At 36.7% G+C, this 23,464-nt stretch overlaps 1 protein-coding gene across 32 annotated transcripts in view; it reads right to left on the bottom strand.

The window, feature by feature from the left end:
• The window catches only part of NRXN1 (neurexin 1), a 725,132-nt gene that overhangs the window by 341,553 nt on the left and 360,115 nt on the right, over window positions 1–23,464 (bottom strand). For all 32 annotated transcript variants that reach the window (XM_080583915.1, XM_080583904.1, XM_080583905.1 and 29 more), the window contains 2 exons: window positions 20,497–20,670; window positions 14,738–14,857 (listed from right to left, as the gene is read on the bottom strand). In XM_080583915.1, the coding sequence (XP_080440041.1) occupies window positions 14,738–14,857; window positions 20,497–20,670 (294 nt within the window). The remainder of the gene's footprint in view (window positions 1–14,737; window positions 14,858–20,496; window positions 20,671–23,464) is intronic.

Raw genomic sequence — 23,464 nt, 5'->3', positions numbered from 1 at the left:
TTGGGAGAGCAGACTTTGGCCTCCTCAGGGATCTGCTTGGTAGAATACCATAGGACAAAGCCCTGGGGGCCCAAGAGAGGCCCAAGAAAGTTGGTTAATATCAAGGATACCCTCCTCCAAGCTCAAGAGAGATGCACCCAAACAAAGGAGAACTCAGACAAAGATACCAGGAGACCTGCATAGATGAACAAGGAGCTCCAGGCCAAACACAAGCAGAAAAAGGAGGCCTACAGAGGGTGAAGCAAGGACATGTAGCCCGGAAAATGTCTGCCATCAGCAGTTTAAGGAAATTTTGAAAAAAGGAACAACATTCCTATTTTTGGAGAGTTTCTATGTACATTAGCAGGGTGTTGTGAGAATTTTATTTTGCGACTCGGGATGCTGTTCCTGCTCTAAATGCAGAGAAGACCCTTCAATTTTGACTTTCGAACCTGACATTTTCCAAAAAACTAATTCAGCAATAATTTTTATAGCTTTGTAAATATTACATAATTTATTCGTTTCTTCATTCTGAAATTTCTAGAGAGTGGGACTAAGAAGCAAGCTGGAGGAATTCCTTAGAAGACTTATCTATCTTTTGGTCAACAGGTTCAAAAAACAAACAAAAAAACAACAACAAAAAAAACCAGCCTGGTACAGAAATAGTGAAATTATGAAAAATACCTTTTCTAGATATCTGAAACTACAATGCAGTGCATTTCTATTATAGGCTTATTAACTAGTACCCACAAGCTTTTCCCTGTTTTTTGTCATACTGTATCATCCACAGGAAAAGGTTAATCTTCAGTGAAAGTATCATCTCTTGTCCCTGTGTATTTGTTGGGGTTAGAGATGGAATGCTTTCTTTGAAGTTGGCTGTCATCCCAGTAAAGCTGCATTAAGTTGTTCAGATTAAATATCAGTAGTAATACACATTGGTAGCAAGTAGAGGCTAGAAAGATAAAAGCTTTAGGGTAGAATTTCTGGGGGAAATAAGATTATGTTTGTTCAGTAAAATCTTCCCAGAATTGTGATTTTTAGTCATTTTCAGGCCTTTGTTATACAAAAGTAAAATCCACTCTGTTCTGAAAGTATTTGAACTTGATCTGACACTCCACTACTTGTCCAGCCAATTTGGAAACATTTTTTGTTTATTCCTGGTTGTGCTTTCAATTACAGAGATACTATGATTTTGAATATTTTTCTGCCACAAAGACTTCCCCTCAGGGATTACTGAACGAAGGCTATTAAAATGTCCCCATTCTTGTAGCAGACAAAATAAAATAATAAGAAGAAAGACTGAATAAAACAGGAAAGAATGGAACTCAAGGTTATGACAGAACTTGGCCAAAGAAAACATGGGAGAAGATTACCAAACAGATCTAAGTAAGAAGTAAGTGGCCTCCTGAACAATTTTTTTTTGTTTGATTTTGAGATTCTGAATCCCAAACTTGTCCTTTACTTATATGCATATTGGATCTTTAGCAGATGTGTGCTGAGATGGACCCTTCTGAGCAGCCTAGAAACCTCTGTGTAATAGCTATACACGTGGCTTTCTTCATGCATAGTAAATCTGACTTGTTTAAAATGTGTCTAGTTTGCTGCTCATGCAAAATGTCAGGATATTTGTGCAGGGGTTCTGATGTTTTTCAAAAATTCTGAGTAACTGTTGTTTATATGCTGTGCATATCCCATATATGTCCACTGTGTTCCAAATGTACTAGATTCACTGCACATATGAAAGCCTTTTCTGTTTAATACACAGAAATAAGACAATCCTAAAATTGACTTATGGGCCAGGAGAGTGACATTCAATTACTTGAAGGAGAAAGAGGGCAGGGAACTTTAATTACAAGGATAATTCTACAACACAGGGAACAGAAAAAGACAGAAGAGGCCCTTCAGCTTCTTGTGATGTGACAAAACATTGTGGTCTTTCTGATTCTCTGCAGGAGACTTCTGGCCCAAAGTCAAAACCAGGCACATGAGCTGGCCATAAGCCTGTTTAGATATGTGACAGCAGCTACAATTGAAGTTCACGAAATTAAAAGAAAAGGGTACTTTCAGTAAGCACCAAGTAACACGGTATTTAAAGCAAACAAACTAACATGAGCAAAGATATGACCATCTGCCACTTACAAAATCAGTGATTAAAATCAACTTTCCGATGAATTTTTTGACCAGGCAGGAAAGCCAACCTATAATTACCACTGGACCAGAAGAAAATCTATAAAAGTAATCAACCTAAGACCAGGCTAAGATCCAGAAGATAGGATTAAAAGAGGCAAAAACACAGAGAAGGAAGTATTTCAATCTGTTTCAAAAACTCGAACACATATTTCTGTTTAACAGTGGGGGGACGGGGAAAATGCTTTTTATGACCACATGTGGTCACTTTGGATTTCAACATATTGAAATTGCTCACTGAACTCATGATTTGAGATTGGAATTTTAAGTAAATTCCAGTTTGCTGGTAGCAAGCATCTGTTCTTGTCCTATTTTAGAAAGCATATGCATACCTTTCATACCCAGCACACTGCAACGTTTGTATTATACAAGTGATCAAAAACCTGCTTTTTAGAGGGACTGAGCAACATCATCTCCTACTTTTAGGATATCTGGAAAAGAGGTAGTGGTCCTCCACAGCTAATACTTCTGAGTGGTATTAAGTTCCCAAATTCAAGGTACCCTGGCCTCACTGTAAAATATTTTATATAATCTAAGCATCAGCCCACTGATTTTGCCAGATATTTTCTGAAGATTTTCACTGTTTAAAAGGCAGAGAATTTTAGAACACCACACACTACAGACAAGACTTCCTTATACAGTACAACAGACTCAGAGCTTATGATGATTTGCAAGTGGTATCTGTAAATATTAATGCTTTTTGACATTGAATACTGCATGTCATGTATTTTAACTGCTTTTTAGTGTGTGGATGCTTACAGTGAAATTAAGTGCTTCTTTGCATGTCTGTTTTCAATTGGAAGTATGGCTTCATTACATGGAGTGACAGCATAAAGCTTAGCTGCATGAACACTCCTCCAGAATTAGCAACAAATGAACAAACTTCCTTAATACGGTCTTTAAATCGTCTTTGTGGGCACCAGCTTCCTGAACGTTAGATGTTCTTCACCATATTTTCTTCAAATCCAGCTTGTCAGAACCAAAGCTGACTATTGACCACTTTCAATATGGAACAGTTTTCCTCAGGCTGGGACTGTATTTTGGATGGCTTCATTAATCAAGCAGAGACTAAAATGTGGTAAAATTCCTTTACCCATAAATGTGATGCTTCCAACACTATTTTTCATAGCTACTATTAAACCTTCTTCCTTCTTTCAAAATTTCGTGAAATACCTAAGTAGAACATTGCTACAAAGACTTTCAAACAAACACCAGCGTACAAGATTCATAAGCTTCAGTCAAAATGAGACGTTGAAGGATCTTAAACATCACGTGTGATATTAAGAGAGAATAAGCATGTTTATGGATGTATGTGCTAGCAAGAATATTGAAATTTCATTCAGATTGGCCTGCCAGCTCCATCTAATCATCAGTAATAAGTGATCAAAAACAGGTACAATATCCATTCTGTCGCATGGGAAGAGAATAAAAGCATGAAAACTACAAAAATGTCTGAATTATCTTTCTTTTTGCCCTGCATTAAGCAAGTACATGTTTCCATTCTCTGCTGCTGAGGAATTGCACAGATCATTAATTTGGACTCCAGAACACCTTTACCCAATAAGATTCAGGTAATTTTTGTAACTTTTTATTAAAAAGTATTTTCTTTGCCTTTGTTTTCTACAGTACCTGACAAAAATGAAAACAAAGAAGACTCCAAAGAACTTTTTTTTTTTTTTTTTTTTTTTAAATGAGTATAGGATTTCCTTATATGTATGTTGTTACTTCGAATCTAACCTACCTATCTATCTGTCAAGCAAGAATACATGCTGGGGAAGATCAGGTTTCCTTAGTAACCTGAGTCCAGTTGTACAGACTTCAGAAAAGACTGAATAATTTTGCCTTTCTGAAGTGTCACCCATCATTGTGCTATTGTACTTAAATATCTTACGCATAAAATAGATATATTTTACCAAACTCCCCGTATGTACTTTGAGGTCTTCTCATACTATGGGTTATACAAGAGACAGCTTGGGAAAGCTTTTTCTTCATTCCTACCATTTGTGATCCTTGCAGCTCTCATTTATTAAAAATAAAATAAAAATTAAAAAAAAATAGCACTTGCTCATTGCTCTTTTTCTGGGGGGCTTGTCAGAGAGGAATGACTGGCACTATTATGGAGGTAAAACTTCTACTGCAGTTGTGCCATGTATAATGACTAATCTTGCTCAGAAACTTACTGGTTACCTAAAATTGATATTAATACATGATACTGTTGGAATGTTGCAGTTTGCAAGACTGTATTAGTATCTTTTTTTCAGAGAAATCTATGAGAAAGAACAGTGACAATATTTATCCACTATGCTATAATGTGAATGGCTATAATGTGAACAGCTTTTGCAACAGATTCCAAATTTCAGACTGGATTGTACATAGCATGCTATTAAATTGTAATAATTGAAAGTTCAAGAGAAAGGAATCTAACAATACCCAGCAGAACAATTTTCATTCCATGAGAATATATTTAATTACCCCTTAATTATTTTCACCTTTATGACACTGGAAACACTTCTACGACTTGATTTACAAAATTATTACTCCATTAATAAGAGAAAGATATTATTGACATACCAAAATTCAATTTAATTACTCCCTTGATTCCTCCAGAGGCAAAGAGAAGTTTGCAATTTTCTGACACTATGTTCCATTTTTAATATTGTGAAATAGAAAATACCTCTGAGTAGGCCAGAAAAGTTGCATAATTGCTTCTATCTGAGCTACAAGCACAGCTACAAAAATGTATTCTGGCTACCTTGAGTTTCACTTTGGTTTCCTCTGTACCATGTTATCCCACTTGAAGCTTTCCTTTTTACTGTTTGTTAGAAATATTCTCATATATATGAGTTTCAACAATCACTATCAAACAATCTTTTTTCTCACACTTTTCTTTTAATTAATTAATTTATTTATTTTAAGGAATCTGGAAATTTCTTAACTCTTTTAGGTATGGATAGGTCATTTGACTACTCCAGAATTTTTATAGAAACAAAAATTCTAAAGCTTGTTTTCAGACTGTCAAGAAAAGCATGCCTGTTAACTTACATAATTGATAGACTGGACATATATTAAAAATCTTGTTCCACAGCCATGGTTCCCAGGTAACACTTCTTGCCTTCATTGTTCTTTTAACAGTTTTTCTAATTCTCCTAAACACCTCAACATTTCTGCATTTTCAAGACAGCTTGTGTGAAATCCTCCTTCCTTTGACGTTTTTACAAATTAGGCCACTGATGTTTGTCACCAAAAAATCCAGATATTCCTTACAGAGAGAGACTGGATAAGATAAACTGAACGAATTGAGATTTCTTCAATCAGATCATTCCAGAAGCTTGCCCTGCATTGTAATTTTGTGTGCAGCTATCTTTATTTCTCCTGTGTACTGTAAGCCTCCATGGCAAAATAATCATATGAAGTATTTAGACTGGTATGTTATGAGGTACATATTTTTAATTCTCAGCTCCAGGAAATGGAAATCAAATGTGTTGTAAAGTACTCACAGGAATTCTCTATCCCTTTTCTTAATAACAGGTTATATGTTTATTACTAGCTAGCAACTGCAAAGACTTCGCCAGAAAATTATTATTTTGGAAAGTACTATTAAGTGGCTCATGTGGTTAGTTTAGGTTTTGGTCACTGGTTTAATTAAACTTCTTAATTTTGTGCATATCCTTCTCATAAAAGTGGCATTAAGAATGACCCTACAATCTAGGTGTTAAAAGGTCCAAAAGATGCAATATCCCGAATAGCCAAGTCAATTAATAAATGTGAAAGAAATATATGTGGCAAAAGTATTTAAATCCATCATTTGGGTAGCACCAGAGTGATATGTAAAAGGCATTATGTGAATATCACCCTAAGATTTGCAATTCAGAAGAAGAAAGACATTGTGAGAGGAGAATGACTATCCAATGTCAACACCATATGATCAGAAAACTGTAAAAAGTTAGCTGCATGGCTAAGAGAAAATAATAAATATTCTTTTTTAGTGTGTGTGAGTATATATATACAAATGATGCTAAATTTCAAGCATAAAGTACTGCAAACCTAAGGAAAGCCACCTGTACATTTCTGTGTGAAATATTAAGCTACCCCTCCTTGGATACGGACATAATTGCTAGTTGCATGTTCACATAGTATAAGACTCTTGCCTCATTCAGTGCAAAAATGCACCTGTTCGGATCAGAGTTCTGCAGGCAAGATTGGTGCTTATAAAACTGCTCATTTATTGCAAAAGTTAAATTGCTGACTCAATATTTAGTTGCTTTTTGTTTATTTGTTTTTTGTAGTTCAAATTATAACCTCAATATTAATTAATGCACTCTCCAAGCACTGCATAGAAAAGAGAATTATTCAATCCCTTCTGGAATTTGTAATAACACCAGATACTCTAACATCCAAAACTCTCTCAAACTTTTAACTATTTTTTTTTTTTTATAATGTCCTGTGACAAGGAAGTTCTTGGTCTATTCTCGATAACAGCCAAGAGTATCTACTGTTTGGTGTGCTCAATCTGAGATAATTACTATTTGATTTTCTGGAAAGATACCTGCTTCAATCCCAATTTTGAATGCTCATCATGCTTTCAAATCAGAAAAAAAGATTGCCTGCTTAGCAAGAAAATGACAAATATTTAAATAATGAATCCACTGTCATACAATCATACATGATTTATCCTTTGTAAGTCTATGCTGACTACTCCTACTTGCCTTCTTGCCCCTAGTATGTTTGGAAATAGCTTCTAGATGGATTTTCTCTATCACATTTTCAGGGAGTGAGGTTAGCCTTATCAGTCCGTAGTTTTCTCCTTCTTGAAGACAGGGAAAATGTTTCCTTTTATTCCAGTTCTCTGGAACAGCCCCCAGTAGCCATGACCTTTCAAAGAATCTAGAGCAAATTCATAATGACCAGTGGCACACATGGATGTGTCCCATCTGGTGCCATACGCTTGTGCATGTCCACTTGGTTTAAATATTCCCTGACCTGATCTTTCTCCACCCAGGTAAGTCTTCCTTGCTCCAGACTTTGTCTGTTCTCAGATAACTGGGACTGCTGAAAGTGCTAAATGGCCAGTCTTAGCAGTAAAGACCAAGGCAAAGAAGGCACTGAGTAACTCAGTCTCTTATGCATTACTTGCCATGAGGTCCCTTCACTTTATCCAGTGGTACGCCTACATTTTCCTGCACTTTCTTTCACTGCTGACAGGAGATCTTCCTGCTGCCCTCAATATCCCTTGCCAGACAAGGCTTTGGTTTTCCTAGCCCCATCCCTGCATACATAGGCAATGTTAACATATTCTTCCTGTGCCACCTGGCCCTGCATGTACCTCTTGCACGCTGCCTTTTAATGTCTGAGTTTTGTCAGGAGCTCCTCCTGTCTTCTGCCACATTTGCTTAATTTCCTGTGCATCAAGGTTAATTGCTCCTGAGCTTGAAGGAAGCGATCCCTGAATAACATGGAACCCATGGAATTCCTCCAAGCAGACCCTGGCCTGGAATCTGTTCTCTTTAAGTCCAAAGCTTGTATTCCTGCTTTTTGACTCACTCCCTCCTCTCAGGAACTCCCCTTTTGCTTGTCAACCCAGTCTACTACTTCCTCACTTTATTGTGGGTTGTCTTCTCTATTTCACACTATTTACAGGCCTGGTTCTCTTATTATCAGGTTGGCCAGCCTCTTAGCAAATATGCTTTTATACAACTTTAGCTAATAGATATCATCTTGTCCTAGTAGGTCTTCTTCAAATTCCTTGCCCACACGTTTGCAATAAAATCTAACCATTGTTACAGATATATCTTAGCTGAAAAGCAGTATCTCTATAATGCAACCAAAATTTAAAAAAAAAAAAAGCTTTATATTAAACTGTAATTACTGTAATTTCAACACAGCTTGCCATTTAAACGAGGGCTTTTGATTTTTCATGGCAAAAGAAAAGTCAAAATAAAATAAGACTTTTTTGTTTGTTTGTTTGTTTTTTAAAGTTTCATTACTCACAGTGGTTGAAAATGTCAAATTCCTAGTCAGAAGAGGCTTCATGGTGAAGTTCTAACTCTTTAGAAATAGATTTTAATGGAAGTGTTGACACAGTGTTAGCTATACCATCACAAATACAACACCAATACATTATTCCCTTATGGTAACAGACAGTGTTGACATTGCCCTGTAATTTGGCACAGAACATTTCTATAGTAATGTAATGTGACAATGTTATTATGTCTGCTATTTTCCATGCCATAATAGCAGTATTTGTGTCCACAAACATGGCATTACATTCACTAATATGGTTATATGTAAAGACTGTGTGAGTAAAAAACACATGTAAACTTGGAGACAGCAGACAATCTCTTATAGATTTGTTTTGTTTTGCCAGAATCATATTCAACCCCACTCTTATGAAAAAGCTGAATACTCTGGGAGGACAGCTCTCATCTAATAACCTGCTGTTAAAAATATTTACAACATTTGTGATGTACTTTCTCAGAGGAGTTGCATGCAGGCATCCATTTGTAAGAACAGTCATTAATTTTCCTTTTAGTACAGTTTTCTACATAATGCTATTTTGTAAGAAGATCTGCTACTGGACTCCTTTGCACTTACAACACCTCTGTCTATCACATCTAAAGAACACTGTTGCTTCGAATCTTTAAGTGTCATATCAAATCAAAAGAGAAAATGATAATCAACATGGCTTCTTGGGAGCAAAACTTACCCTGCCTTGTCTGTCTTTCATTACTTAGAAAGTGACATCACATAGAATATTTCTACCTGTGTCACCACAGAGGCTTACAGTCTACAGGCACTCTGTATTCACTGTAGTGAGGTACTGAGATTTAAAACCAAAAGAAACTTTTCTGGATTAAACTACGTGTTCCCAAATACAGCTGTAAAGCTATGATCTTACCCTTGCTGGCCCAGGTCATTTTCTGTAGGAGTAAATTCCATAAACTTCTCCTCCTCTCTAGCTGACACACAGACAACACTCTTGGATTGGGAAAAAAAACCAACCTGGTTCACTGGCTGCTTATTTTGAGTGAACTTTTAAGAAGTCTTAATTTTAAACTCGGCACATTTTCACTTAGAATAACACAGTGAGCAGTAGAGGAACAATAATTTGCTGTTGTAGAAAAGATTAAAGATACTTCTTACACTCTATATCAATAGAATATATTATAACAATTTTCAAGAAATCATTTCTTTCATTATTTCCTCCAAACTTTAAAAAGAAAGATGAGAACAATACACATGAAACACTTACATTGTGAAGCCCAGGAATGATATGCATGTCAAATCTTTGTGCACTGCAGTTACTCTAGGAAACATGCTGAAAGTCTTAGCTGACCTCAGGAAGTAAATTTATGCATGTTTATGCAAATTGAAGACAATGAAAAACTGGGAGGAGTGGCTGCTAGACCAGGTGCCTGTGCTTCCATTCAGAGGGACACTAACAGGCTGGAGAGGTGAGCTAAAGGAAACTCATGAAACAACCAAAAATGCTAAGTCCTTGCAGGAAAGGATCTGTGTGTTCTAGTGGATACCAAGTTGAACACGAGTCAGCAAGGTTCCCTTGCAGCAAAGAAGGTCAACAGCCTCCTGGGATGGATGAGGAAGAACGTTTTCAGGAGGGATAAGCAGTGTGGACAAGGCAACAGAGATAACATTGAGATAACATGGGTCTGTTACTTGATGAGGATGGTCACCTCACAAATAGACAAAGCACAGACATTTAATGCCTTCTTTACCTGTCTTTAACACCAATGATGTGTCCTGGGAGGATCACAGCCCTGAGTAGCAGGAAGGTAACTGTAGAAACAATCAACTCCCAGCTAACTGTGAGGTTGGACATGAATTGTAGCGCAAGCTGGATGCACACAGGTCTGTGGATTGATTGCACATAGGTCTATGGAGGATTCATCCAAGGGTGCTGGGATGGCTGATGTCATTGCAAGATCTCTCTTAATTATTTTTCAACAGTCTTGGGAATACAAAGAGGTCCCAGGTTTCTGTATGATCATAAATGTTGTCCCAGTTTTCAAGAAGGGCAAGAAAGAAGACTCTGGTAATTACAGGGCTATCAGTCTCTCTTCAGTGCCTGGCAAATTTATGGAAAAGATTATTCTGGGAGTTATTGCAAAAACACTTGGAAGACAGTTCAGTCACAATTCACAGAGAACCATGGGTTCATGAAGGAAAAGTCCTGTTTAACTAACTTAATTTCCCTTCATGTTGAGATTACCCATCTAGCTGACCAAGGGAAGCCAGCTGATGTAATCTTTTCGGATCTCAGCAAAGTTTTCAATACTGTTTCTCACAGTATCCTTTTGGACAAAATGTCCAGCATACAGCTAGACAAATACATAATAGGATGGGTGATCAATCAGCTGATTGGTAAAGCCCAAATAGTTATAATAAATGGGGTTATATCAGGCTTGTGTTCAGTCACTAGTGGGGTTCCCTAGGACTCCATTTTAGGGCCAGTTCTCTTCAATGTTTTTACAAAGGATCTGGATGCAGGCCTTGAATGAATACTAAGTAATTTTGCAGATGATACTAATTTAAGAGGCGCTGTTGACTCCGTCATGGGTAGAGAGGCCTTGCACAGGGATACTTACAAAATAGAGGGCTGGACCTTCACCAACCACGTGAAATTTAACAAGAGCCAAGTACCGAATTCTGCACCTGGAGCAGGGCAATCATGAGTATATCTACAGAGCAGGGGATGAAAGGCTGGAAAGCAGCCCCATGGAAAGGGTGGTGGTTCTGGTTGACAGCAAGTTGAATATGAGCCAGCAGCGTGCCCTGGCAGACAAAAGGGCCAACCATATCTTGGGGTGCATCAAGCAAAGCATTGCTAGCTGGTAGAGGGAAGTGATTGTCCCACTCTGCTTTGTGCTGGTGCAGCCTCACCTCGAGTACTGTGTGCAGTTCTGGGCACCATGACATAAGGATATAAAAGTATTACAGAGTGTCCAAAGGAGGGAAAAAAAAAAAGATTGTGAAAGGTTCGGAGGGGAAGATGTATGAGGAACAGCTGAGGTCACTTGCTTTGTTGATATCAGAGGAGACTGAGAGGAGAACTCATCATGGTCTATAGCTTCCACATGAGGAGAGCGGAGGGGCAGGTGCTGATCTCTTCTCTCTAGTGACAGCTATAGGACCTGAAGGAATGGCATGAAGCTGTGTCAGGGGAGGTTCAGACTGGATATTAGGAAAAGATTCTTCACCAAGAGGTTGGTTGAAACAGGTTCCCCAGGGCACCAAGTCTGCTAGAGTTCAAGAAGTGTTTGGAAAGTGCTCTCAGACATATGGTTTAATTTTTACGTAGCCCTGTGTGAAGCCAGGAGTTGGACTCGATGATCCTTGTGGGTCCCTTCCAACTCAGGATATTCCATGATTCTGTGATTTATAGATACCTGATGGGTGGTAGTAAAGAAGACAGAGCCAGGCTGTTCTCTTTGACAGTGAAAATGACAGGACAAGAGGCAAGGGTCACAAACCAAAATACATGAAATCTCATTCTAGATATAAGAAACAGTTTTCTACTGTGTGGGTGCCTGAGCACTGGCACAGGTTGTCCAGAGAAGTTGTGAAGATGCGTCCTTGGAGATACTAAAAATCCAGATGGACACAGTCCTGAACAACCTGCTCTAGGTGACCAGGCTCTGTGCAGAAGGGCTAGACTATACTGTCTTCACAGGTTCTCTTTTCCTTCAGCCATTCTATCACTCTGAAGTTTCTACTCAAATACATTCACTAAGAACTGGTGGAACAAAATAACGGGGAAGCATGGTGGGTTAACCCTGGCTAAAGACCAAACTCCCACCCAAATGCTTACTCATTCCCCCTTATCTGATGGTGGTGTTGCCTCTGCTGTTTCTCTTTTCATTCTTTCCTCCTGTCCACTGTTTTTGCCCTTTCTAACTATGTTTTCCCAGAGGTGCCACAGCGTGGCTGAGGTGCTGGGCTGTGCCTGGTGGTGACTCTGTTGGAAGTGGCTGGAACCAGCCATGTCTAGTGTGGGGCAGCCCCAACCTTTTCTGATAGAGTCCCCTGTAACTCCCCTGCTGCCGACATCTGGACATGGACACTCAATACAGGAGGATGCAAATCTCCATAAGCCAATTACATGACATGTGACGCTTATTTTCAAATGGTCAATTTTTGCTTTTGTTAAAACAAAATCACCAGCTATGAAATTTTGATGTGTCACTAATACTCTGTTTTACATAACACTAAAAATATAAATTGGTTCATTCAAATGTAAAGGCAGTCTGTCTATGCAAGAATACTGTATTGCTGTAACAATACTGGGCTAGGTTTCAGTGTCTGTCAATTAACGTTGCTCCATGTGTGATTGGCGACGGAATTGTGTCACTGCTAAGGAACATCCTTCGGTTGCTCACAAGGGGCTGTGTTTTTCAGCAGCAAGCAGGTACTATTCCAGAGCTGTCACTGAAAACATCTCACTTGATGCAAAAGGAATTGGGCTTACTTCACTGCTGCAAAACTTTAGCCTGTGTTTTCTAGCCTATGCAAGCTACTAAAAACCGTAGTAACACTTCATCATTTCTCTTTCCATTGTACTCTTCCCAAACAAAGCAGAGAGAAGTCTAGGAACATACAGATGACTTTGAGACACTGAGATTACAACAACATAATTTTTCTTCCTTTTCCTCCCTGTATATATATATGTATATATATATTATAGTATGTATATATACATATATACGTATTGTGACAAAAAAAAAATATCTCTCGTTACATTTGCTTGGTAGACTTTTGGAATGTAAACTAATCTAAGGAGCCAAGATAAAGCAGAAAATAGATGAATTATAGTTACCAGACTCTGCATTCGATCACAAAGCATCCATATCTAGGATAAATTTACATTTCATGTTTGTGAAAGAACATTACAAAATTACTTATCTGGGAGAAAAAGTAAGCATTTTTTGCAGCCATGTACTAAAGATACTCCTCAACAGCATCAAAAATAGTATACTGAAAGTTATCTGATAGTGTACAGCGTCATCCACATTACTGTATGAATGAGCCTTCACTGACAGGTGAATATCTTTCTTACGTAAGTTCTTAAATTTCTTGAAAAAATAATTCACAGAATATTCCGGGTTCAGACATCAGTTACTATTAAGACAAACTTATAAACAGAGTTTTTGCGTTGCTAGATGTGAAATATAGAATTTCTTATTCATAGCTTTTAGATACTTTTGGAAGAAATCAGAGGTCACAGAAGAACAGAAATAATGACATTAAAAAAAAAAAGAAAATTTTTCTACTGTATTAGATAGGGAGCTAGAATCTTTATAAATACATGCTTAGAAGTATAACTAATTATATTATTGGAAGTGCAAACCCAATAAACACAAAGCTTTGTTCAAATTTTCTAAAGCTTTTTCATATCACATTTCATCTCTACCATGACAATTGTAAAGAAACAGACTGACATAAGTCTTTCCCATAGTTTTTAAAAAGTGGTCAAGAGTAGAAAAGTGGAACTTGCATGAGAATCATTTTTTTTCAGCTTTTGCATGTAACTAATTTTTTAGCATTTGATTGGATATAATTTGAGCCAAAATCTCATGAGACGTTAGCTACTTTCTTATTTAAGAGTTTGACCACAAAGATGCACCTTGCTGGAGACTGGAGAATCAGAACAAGACACAAAAATCCAAAATGCTTGAATAGATAGTCATACAAACACTTCCTACCATCAGGCATTTATTCAGAGACATGTATACAAATGAAAATAAAAATGCCTACACTTAAAGAAATTCCCTTTTCATATGGATACAAAAACACGTAGCATGAGGATATTTCAAATGTCTTGAGTTAAAAAGAAAAATCGTTACTTTTCTTTAACTAGTTACCGTGGACCATCATGGCTCTTGCATTACTGCTTCACTTTCAGTTCTGCATAATTCTATTTTGATCAATAAAACTGGATTGGAATAAAACTAGATTATGACATTGGTGAATCAGGACCTTATTTATGACACATTTAAGCTTTTCCTGAAAGACCAGATGGTTGGTGTACATTATGTAGTTTTATTGAGATGAAATTTAAAAGAACTAAAATACTCGGCATGCTTTTATTATTGGAATGCTTAGTGTGTCACCTAAAGAAATCAACAAAGGGAGATAATAAGCCTTGTCAACTGTTTCACAGTAATTATAGCCCTCATGATATAATGCAAGAAAATTGCAATATAGCTTAAGATAATAAAATGTAAAAGGTTTGGTGTTTTTTTTCAGTCAGAAAAGAAAATATATTTGTAATGTTTATGCAAGAAAGGGCTTATTTCAAACAGGTAATCGTCAGTATATTAGACATACAATCAAGTATAATAAAACCAAATTCTGTCAATGTTCCATACAGCACATTGTCCAAAATTTAAACTGTATATTTTAGCTATGTTCTTCACAGAAGCCTTACAGATTTTCACAAGGTTTGCCAGTCCATTTAAATATCGTATATTAAGATAATATAAAGCTAAAGACGCTTGCTTCAAATATTGCCTTGGAGCTCTAGAGCTTTCAGATCAGCACATTTTAGTGTACTTACGGTCATTGCATAATGGTCCGCTAAAGGAGGTCATGCTACAATCACAGCTGAATCCATCCCACTGCTGCAAGCACACTCCTTGGTTTGCACATGAATCCTCTTGGCATGTTGTGCTTGGGCCTGATGAGAACATACAAAAAAGGACTTGCACTTTGCCTTCCAAATAAATGTAATTCTCACTGGATCACATTAACTAATTGCCAACATCTCAAATCAAATGAGCAAAGAGTTACCAAGGAAAACACACATAAACTTGCTGTTTTGTGTTTTTTTTTGTTTTTTTTTTTTTTAGCAGCATGTAATATTAAAAGGACATTTTTGCTTTAGTTCTATGACTTATATGTCATAAACACATAAAAATGCAAGAACTGAAGCAGCTATATTCCAGGTACAGTGGGGATGTTAGCTTTATTGTGAGTTATTTGTCATTCTCATCTCAGACCATTAACTGGCTAAATGTTTTCTAAAAACTTCAGTATTATTTTTCCTGTAAATACATTTCAACCAGCAAAGTCAGATGCCAGAGAAAGCAAAGTTCTGGGAGATGAAACTAAAGATTCAAACATAAGGTAAACCCAAAACAAAACAAAATAAGAAATTAATAAAATGAAGCTATGTTATACAGTGCTTTCAATCCCAGATATTGTTTAAAATTATTTAGGTCTGAAATAAAGAGAAGTTTGGCATTCTTTGGCATGAATGTTGGCAAGTACTGATTCACATGCTTCAGGGATCCCATGCAGATTCCTTTTTTAAAGGGAAATGAAGAAAATCAGATTACTAATGAACTGGCATGCCGAAATGTGATATACACATGAAAAACAAACTACTCTATTTCTAGAGAATCATAACTAGACTACTGAAATATAAAGAAATTTTTAAAAAGTATGATCAAAGCACTAAAGCAGTCACTATACAAAACATATTCAAGACTGAAAGCCTTTATGCAAACTATGCTGGAAAATGAAGGTTCATGTAGCACATTGTTTTAGAGGTGTGAAAGACAAAATCTGAAATAAAATAACACACTTTAGTTCTGAAATGTACAGAGCATTTATTGCAGTAATCCAACTGTGCATTGGGGGTTTCAGTCTTGTTGAATACACACAGGGCTATCTACCTTGCAAATCAGCTTTCATCAATGCAACTTTGTCAGCAAAATAAAAAAGCAAAATATATTAAATGTTAGTAAGCAATATTGAAATGGCAGCAAACACAGAAAAAACATTCAGAATAAAGTGCATGCTGCTGTTAAAGAGAGAAAGAAATGCCATATAATGCAAACAAATTAATGCTAATAGCCATAAATCTTCAGGCAAGCCAAAATAAGAAAGCAGTAATTTGCCAGTATTTTACTACAAATATAATGGTTAATTGAGCTGATGACATGTAATGAAGGAAAATTAAAAGTGTTTTTTTTTTTTTTTTTCCCCTCCTTGGATAGATATGAATGCATTAGCAGAATAAATGCATGGCTGAATCCTGACTAGCCATTTGTCATGTTCAGATACACTGAATTCAAGTATAATTAGCACTGTCATCCTCTCTGGTCTTTCTTTTTCTAACCCTTTCTTCATGAATGGTGAATGAAAACTGAAATATAGATCATGAACTACTGATTTCTGTAGGTGCACAGACATTTCACACTGACTCTTGACATTGCAATGAAAAATTTGCTTCTGGGATTATAAAATACTCCTACATTGTTTTGGGGAAGATACATCTATATCCATTTGAAACTCCTACTTCCAGTTACAGATGATGAGGCAAAACTGTCCCAAAGATCATAAAAATCTCCTAAATTATTCTGGAGAGAGATATCCACTTAACCCTTCTTTCATGTTACAGCTTCTTCAAAGATCTCAGTGTGGGATTTTCATTTGATTTGACATTATTTCAGAAAAATCCAAATCTCTGTGGCTAAAGTCAGTTCAATGGCCACTTGCTTTAAGCGAGGCCCTGCTTGAGCACACCACTGAACCAGGACTTGAACAGTCACCACTGTGATTAAGAACAGAGAACAGCATATGCTGCATTACTTTTCAGGCAAAACTATTAACTACTTTGTTATATTTTTCTCCTATTCAAATAGCAATAACAGTATCCATAACACATTGACTGCAGTATGCAGTCATAAGATGGTGACTTCCCTTTCTTAGGAGTTTTGAGCCCAGAAGTTTAAACATTTGGGCATTACATCACCCTTTCCTGAGCTGGGGATTATAATGACAGAATCCCATAGCTGACAAGACACTTACATTTTTTTCTCACCAGATTCTGCTACTCAGAAACTTTACAAAGATGAAGTGAAAATATCTGTAGGTGTTTAAATGTTATATATTCATGCATTTATTTACACTTTAGTTATGCAATGTTAAGTTTCCTCATCACTGCAAAAGTAGAGCAAAAGTCACAAGGACTTAAAAGTATAAATCTGGACCCTGTAGACACGTTAAAAGTACATGTTAAAATACGTATATATGGAAAAAATACAGATAGGATCTTGGTAAAAAGCAGGGTATCCTGCTTTTTAAAAATGGTTTTCTTAGCATTTTTGGTTTACTTAAAGTGGTCATTACTCAAAAATTGCCATCATGACTGGTTTTCATGTAAGATTTTTTTTTTTTTAATTACAGGAAGCCTTAAAAAAAAAAAGAATGGAAAAGGACATTTTAATGTTTAAGGTACTATAATATTTATCATAACAAGTTTATATATTCATATATATGTTACAGAACTAAACTATTTAGTAAATATTTTAATACACTCTTCTCAAGCACTCACCTTTTGATTCACATTCTATTTAAATATTCTAATTTATTCAGTCTTCACCGCAGACTTTTTAATTGACTGAATTTGGTCTCTCATTTACATTTGTCTAATATGAGGGCTTACAAGCTATACATATTACACACACCAAAAAAGCATTATTTTAGGTAGCATGTACAATCTTTTTCTATATATCACAAAAATAAGTTCCACATCTCACTATCAAGAATCTTCATATATGTTAAGAACTACTATGAACCTTTTAAACGTTCATTTAAGACATATTATATATGCATACACATGCAATCAGTGCATTATTTCCCCAATATATTAAAACTGTTATTTTATAATTCAGTATTTTCTATAATTCTGCTTTACTTACAGTGTAAAGTACAATGGATCTGACTACAGGAAAACAAGGCTGACACAGCCTCGCTCTGGGGTTTACTGTTAACAATTCAAAGAACTAGTTAGCATATTTATAATTCTAGTTGTTGGTTTCTATCTATTCTATCCACTGAAAATGTGTCAACAAGGTGAATCCAGCCACATTTAAATTACATTCAACACTCAGTGACAGAAAACAGATATCTATCTGTCTGTGGTTGAAATTTTGAAATGTAAGCCTTACAACTTGCCACCACAACCCTGTGTGGTGTGGGCCTGCAAAAAATATCCCAAAGAAAGAATTTTTAACATGCATTTATATTAGTAAAGTTATTGACAAATATGTCTTTTAAGAACAATGCCCTGATAGATAAAATTAATTAGTAGTACATCATGGCATCAAGCTTGACAGAAAAGAGATAAAGACCTTTTAGCTCATTTTTTTTTTTCACAATGGAGAGGGTGTGGAATTCTATTTCTTACGAGTCTGAAGAACATCAAATCTAAGTGTCTCACTTCTCAGTCTGAAGTATTAACAAAGTGCACCCTGTCTATGGGATGGGGGTTAGAGTAAGATGATTTTTAAGGTCCCTTCCAATCCAAGCCATTCTATGATTTTATGATTCTGTGACATATGACATATGAGAGTGATGGCAACTAATGCTTTTTGTTTTGACTTTACTTCTGCTAATATGTCTCCTGAGATCTTTGGACTCAACAACTCAGGACTTACAGACTACACATCCCGTTGCTGCGTGAGATGCAAAACTGCTCAGCTCTAAGGATGGAGATAGTCTTGTATGTACACAGCAACAGAACTCTTGAGGCATATAACAGATTTCTAGGAGACAGCTAAATTTGCAAGTGACTTTAATAGTATTTTAGGTGTCAGAATATTTTTTATATATCTGATCCACGGTCTTCAGACAAGAGACCAACACATGGGTCAGACAGGGGAAGACATGAAGTAAACGAGTAAGGTGGAAGGGTTGCAAGTTGTTAACTTGAAAGATTTAAACAGAAAGGTTGAAAGGGGATATTTCACTCAATGCTATTGAAGATTTCTTCCTGTGGCCAAAAAAAAAACTTTTGAAAGGGCAGATCTCTGAGAGGCAGTTGGCATATCTGGTTTAACCATTCTGCTTGTATCAGGTAATTTTGGTGTCAGAAAAAGCTGACTCTCCACCAAAGAGAACAATATTTGTACTGACTTTATTAAATGCTTGGTAGCTTTATTAAATTCACTGATAGCTGAGTTGTGCCACTGGTTTAAAAGGTGAGCTTGCATTCCAGGCCTATGGCAGTATTTCTTTGAACTACATAAAATTCATTTAGAAAATCACATTATTTCAAAAGAAGCTATGAAATGCATAACGGAATTAAAGTGTACTTTGACTCTTTAAAGGGATGGTATGGGCATGGAACTTACTCACATCATTCAGAAAGTATAATCTAATTTTCCAAACTCAGTGCAAACTAATTTATACATATTTTTCAATTCCTGATAAAAATACAGACACTAAAGATACAGAAAAATAACTTATGAAATTTGCATATATCTATGTTCTATCAACAGAATTTATACTGGTAACTAAAGGTAACAAGCAAAGAATGAGCAAGTTCCACCTTTACGTACTAACTGTAGGGACAGTAGAAGAAAAGATAAATTTTATCTGCCAGAAAGCTTTGTCTGGTAAAGCTTGAGGAAATCTCCCCCAGCTCTGTTTGGATAGTCTAAAATGTCTGCTTACAAACTTAATCAACTTGACATAAAAAACATCAAGATTCTAAATTGAAATTCTACTATGTCATTTAAACATTTTCTGTCCGGAGAAGAGTGGCACCTGAGAGAGGGGGAAACATAAAAAAGGAACAGACCCACAAAATTCAGAATTATGTGAACAAAATACATATGTGGGAACAGAGGTTTGATTTAAATTATTTCATAAAGCAAAGTAAAATAATGTGGGATTAAAAGACAAGATGAAAAGTTGATTGATTGATAGATTGATACCCCTAATTTACAAATACACCTCTTCTAATTCTGTCCTGACTTACGTTCCACAATAGTTCAGTTGTGTCAAAATGTGAGATAAAACATATCTGACTGTTACTGACTTCAGATAGGAAGATTCATGACAATGCAAATCTCAGGGTTAAGCATAAATAGAGAAGGTAGATTGATCTTCAAGGGTATCATATATTAGCCTTGAATTAATAAACACAAAAGGTCAGCTTTGCAAGTGTCTTTATAAAGGACTCCATTGAAGCTAAATGTTATTATTTCTATCATTGATTAAAATACATTGTAAGTAAATAAAATACATGCAAAATATCTAGCCACTGGAGAGGGATGGAACCTACATTTAACATTTAAGAAGTTACTTGTTCTCAGATCAATCTGTGCTGTAGGACAGGTACAGATTTGTCTCTGTAATACTAACAGAAACGTGGTCTTTATATAAGAAAGGGTAGAACAGGGTAAATTACAAGCAGGTAAGATATAAGACTTTCCATGTGCATAGTGTACATATAAACAAAACTCAGGAGGGTTAGCACAATACTTGCACAATGATACAAAAAGATAGCAGCATATTCAGTACCTTCACACCCTCTTTCTATTTGCCCGTTGCAGAAGAGAGCATCTGAGATTAGATCAGGAAGCCGTCCATTCAAGTCAACTGATGCAAGACAGCCTTGAAATCCCTCTTTTGCATGCACCAGCTTTGGCAAGGACTTGTACATTTCTTTGGCCACTCCTCCAATATACAAATCACCTGTTAAGCAGAAATAAGTATTAGCCACAGGAAAAAAAAAAAATGCTGTAGAATCTTTGACCTGCATGATCTTCAAAAAACAATACCCTTCAAAATTTTTCTGAGATCTCTATAAACTTTCAGAAGTTGTACTAGTTGCTCCCTACTTTGCTTCAAGAGGAGAATCTTAGGAATACCACTCTTAAGCAGCAAAATGACTGATCCTCCCCTCCTAAATTTGTACCCTGTATTAGTCATATGGGATCAGAGGTGGTTAGATGCCTTTAAAATGGCAGTCTGCCCACTGAGAATTTAATTGCCAAAAATACTTCTGATGGCTAACATATAAACCACTCTTTGTTGAACCTCAGGCAACTTAGGGCTGCAAGCTGATGCTTTCCTTCCTTTGAGTAATTCATAGTTCTGATACTTACTTTGAATGGGCATAACTATAACTTTTAAACACAGAGGAGGGGACATTTTTTGTTTTGAAACAATTTATGCTGTGCCTTTCTTCAACACATTTTGCATCTCTGGTGGGCAGAACACTGATCCTCTACTTTTACCCGTTAGATAGACAGGAAAAGGACAATATGAGCTTCTGAGAAGCATTGAATCTGTTGAAGGAAGGTTCTTATGGGAGCATCCAACTCTCAAGCATCAACTAGGGACAAAACTCTTACTCTATCTATGTATTAAATTCTCACCAATTATGATTTGCATAATTTTTCAATAGGCTATCTGAATATACGTTATTGTCCACATTGTGCTTTCCAGCAAGCACCCCAGTCTGGATGATTTTGGAGCCTAGGCTACAGGATGTACCAAAGAGTATTTCTGAGTCACCTCAAATGTAAAATTATTCATTTTCAATATTGTTCATTTCCAACATGTTTACCAAGATTGGTAGGCAGGTGTTATAGCTACAGGATGTAGAATGTCCTAGCTATCGTCATTACCCCATGTAGCTAATTTTAATCTCCCTCTTATCAGTATAAACTGCAGTCACACCTTTTCCTGGTTCTCCTGGCATACTCGTTTGTTTGCAAGGGAGCACTCTTCAGGGCTGTTTGTAACGGCTTACACGTTGCATGCAAGGAACTGGCCTGAATCATACAAATGCAATCAGACTGTGAAAAAAATTTAGTCACTGCATACCAGCCCTACAACTCAACTGTATTTGAATTAGTGGAGCCAAAAAGCTTACGAATATGCATATTATTAATCTCATAACACATCCAACAAAAAATCTCAGCAATCGTTATGGCATAATATACTAAGAAACCTTAAGCTTTCCCCTTTCACATAGATTATATCAAAAATAAGATATTGCTTTCCTCTAGAGCTTTAAGGTATAGCATAAATCTCAGAAACATGGTATTAGGCATAAAAGATTAATATATGGTGATCCATATGTTCCCACAAATGGGACATAATTCATTCACAGTAAAAAACTTCAGTATTTTTCAACCATCTGTACTGGAAACAACGTAAAATTTCTTGCCCCATCATAGAGGTTTTTTTATCTTTTCCTCAGGTGGAACATTTAGAAAGTAAACCCTCACAGGTTTCCTGAAGTTCTGTTTTTTTCAGTCATTGTGAGCTCTGCATATAGAGATAATTCATCTCAACTGATTGCAATAGACTAAGAAGAAGGGAACTCCAGAGAACAATACAAAGAAATTCACACCTATGCTGAAAGGGTCAGATTTCTTCTACTCGAAGAATGTGCAATCTTTTTTTAAAGCTCTCAACATGTATACTGTCCAAACAAACATTTTTATTCTTTGATCAATTAAACCTTTAAAACTGCAAACTTTCAAATTGATCCCCTGCTCATTCCTAAGATACTTCCCTCCAGCATATTGAGATTGATATATACAGTAATATAGCAATTGTCACTTTTGATGAATGAGAAGAAAAAGTTCTGCCACTGTGGCAGCACATGAAGATGAACTCAGAATATTCATTCTTGAAAATATAACAGCGGAATATTATCAACTAGGTATCATATGCACACCATGACACATTATTATAGAATCATAGAATGACAGTCATAGAATGGTTTGGATTGGAAGGGACTGTAATGACCATTTAGTTCCAACACCCCTGCCATGGGCAGGGACAACTCCCAATAGACCAGGTTGCTCAAAGCCACATCCAACCTGGCCTTGAACACTTCCAGGGATGGGATATCCAAGAATTCTCTGGGCAACATGTACCAGTGCCTCACCACCCTCCTAGTAAAGAATTTCTTCCTTATATCTATTCTACATCTACCTTCTTTTGGTTTAAAGCCATTGCCCCATGTCCTAATAATACATGCTTTGATAAAGGGTCCCTCTCCAGCCTTCTTGTAGGACCTCTTTAGATACTGGGAGGTCAATATAAGGGTATAAGGCCTCTTCTCCAGACACAACCACCCCCACTTTCTCATCCTGTCTTCAAAGGAGAGGTTCTCGAGGCCTCCGATCATCCTTGTGGCCCTCCTCTGGACTTCTTCTAACACATCTATGTCCTTCTTGTGCTGGGGGCCCCAGAGCTGAACACAGCACTCTAGGTGGTGTCCCATGAGACCAGAATAGAGGGGGAGAATCACCTTCCTCGACCTGCTGGTCATGCTTTTTTTGATGCAGCCTAGAATATGATTGGCTTTTTGGGCTGCAACACACTTAGCAGGCTCATATTGTCTTCTCATCAACTAACATCCCCAGGTCCTCCTCCTTAGGGCTGCTCTCAATCCATTCTCCACACACCCTGTATTTGTGTTTGGGATTGCACTGATCCAGGTGCAGGAACCTTGCACTTGTCGTTT

Source organism: Anser brachyrhynchus, assembly GCF_964034855.1.
Source record: "Anser brachyrhynchus genome assembly, chromosome: 3".
In the NCBI taxonomy this organism is placed as follows: domain Eukaryota; kingdom Metazoa; phylum Chordata; class Aves; order Anseriformes; family Anatidae; genus Anser; species Anser brachyrhynchus.
This window is presented reverse-complemented; position numbering and strand designations above follow the sequence as displayed.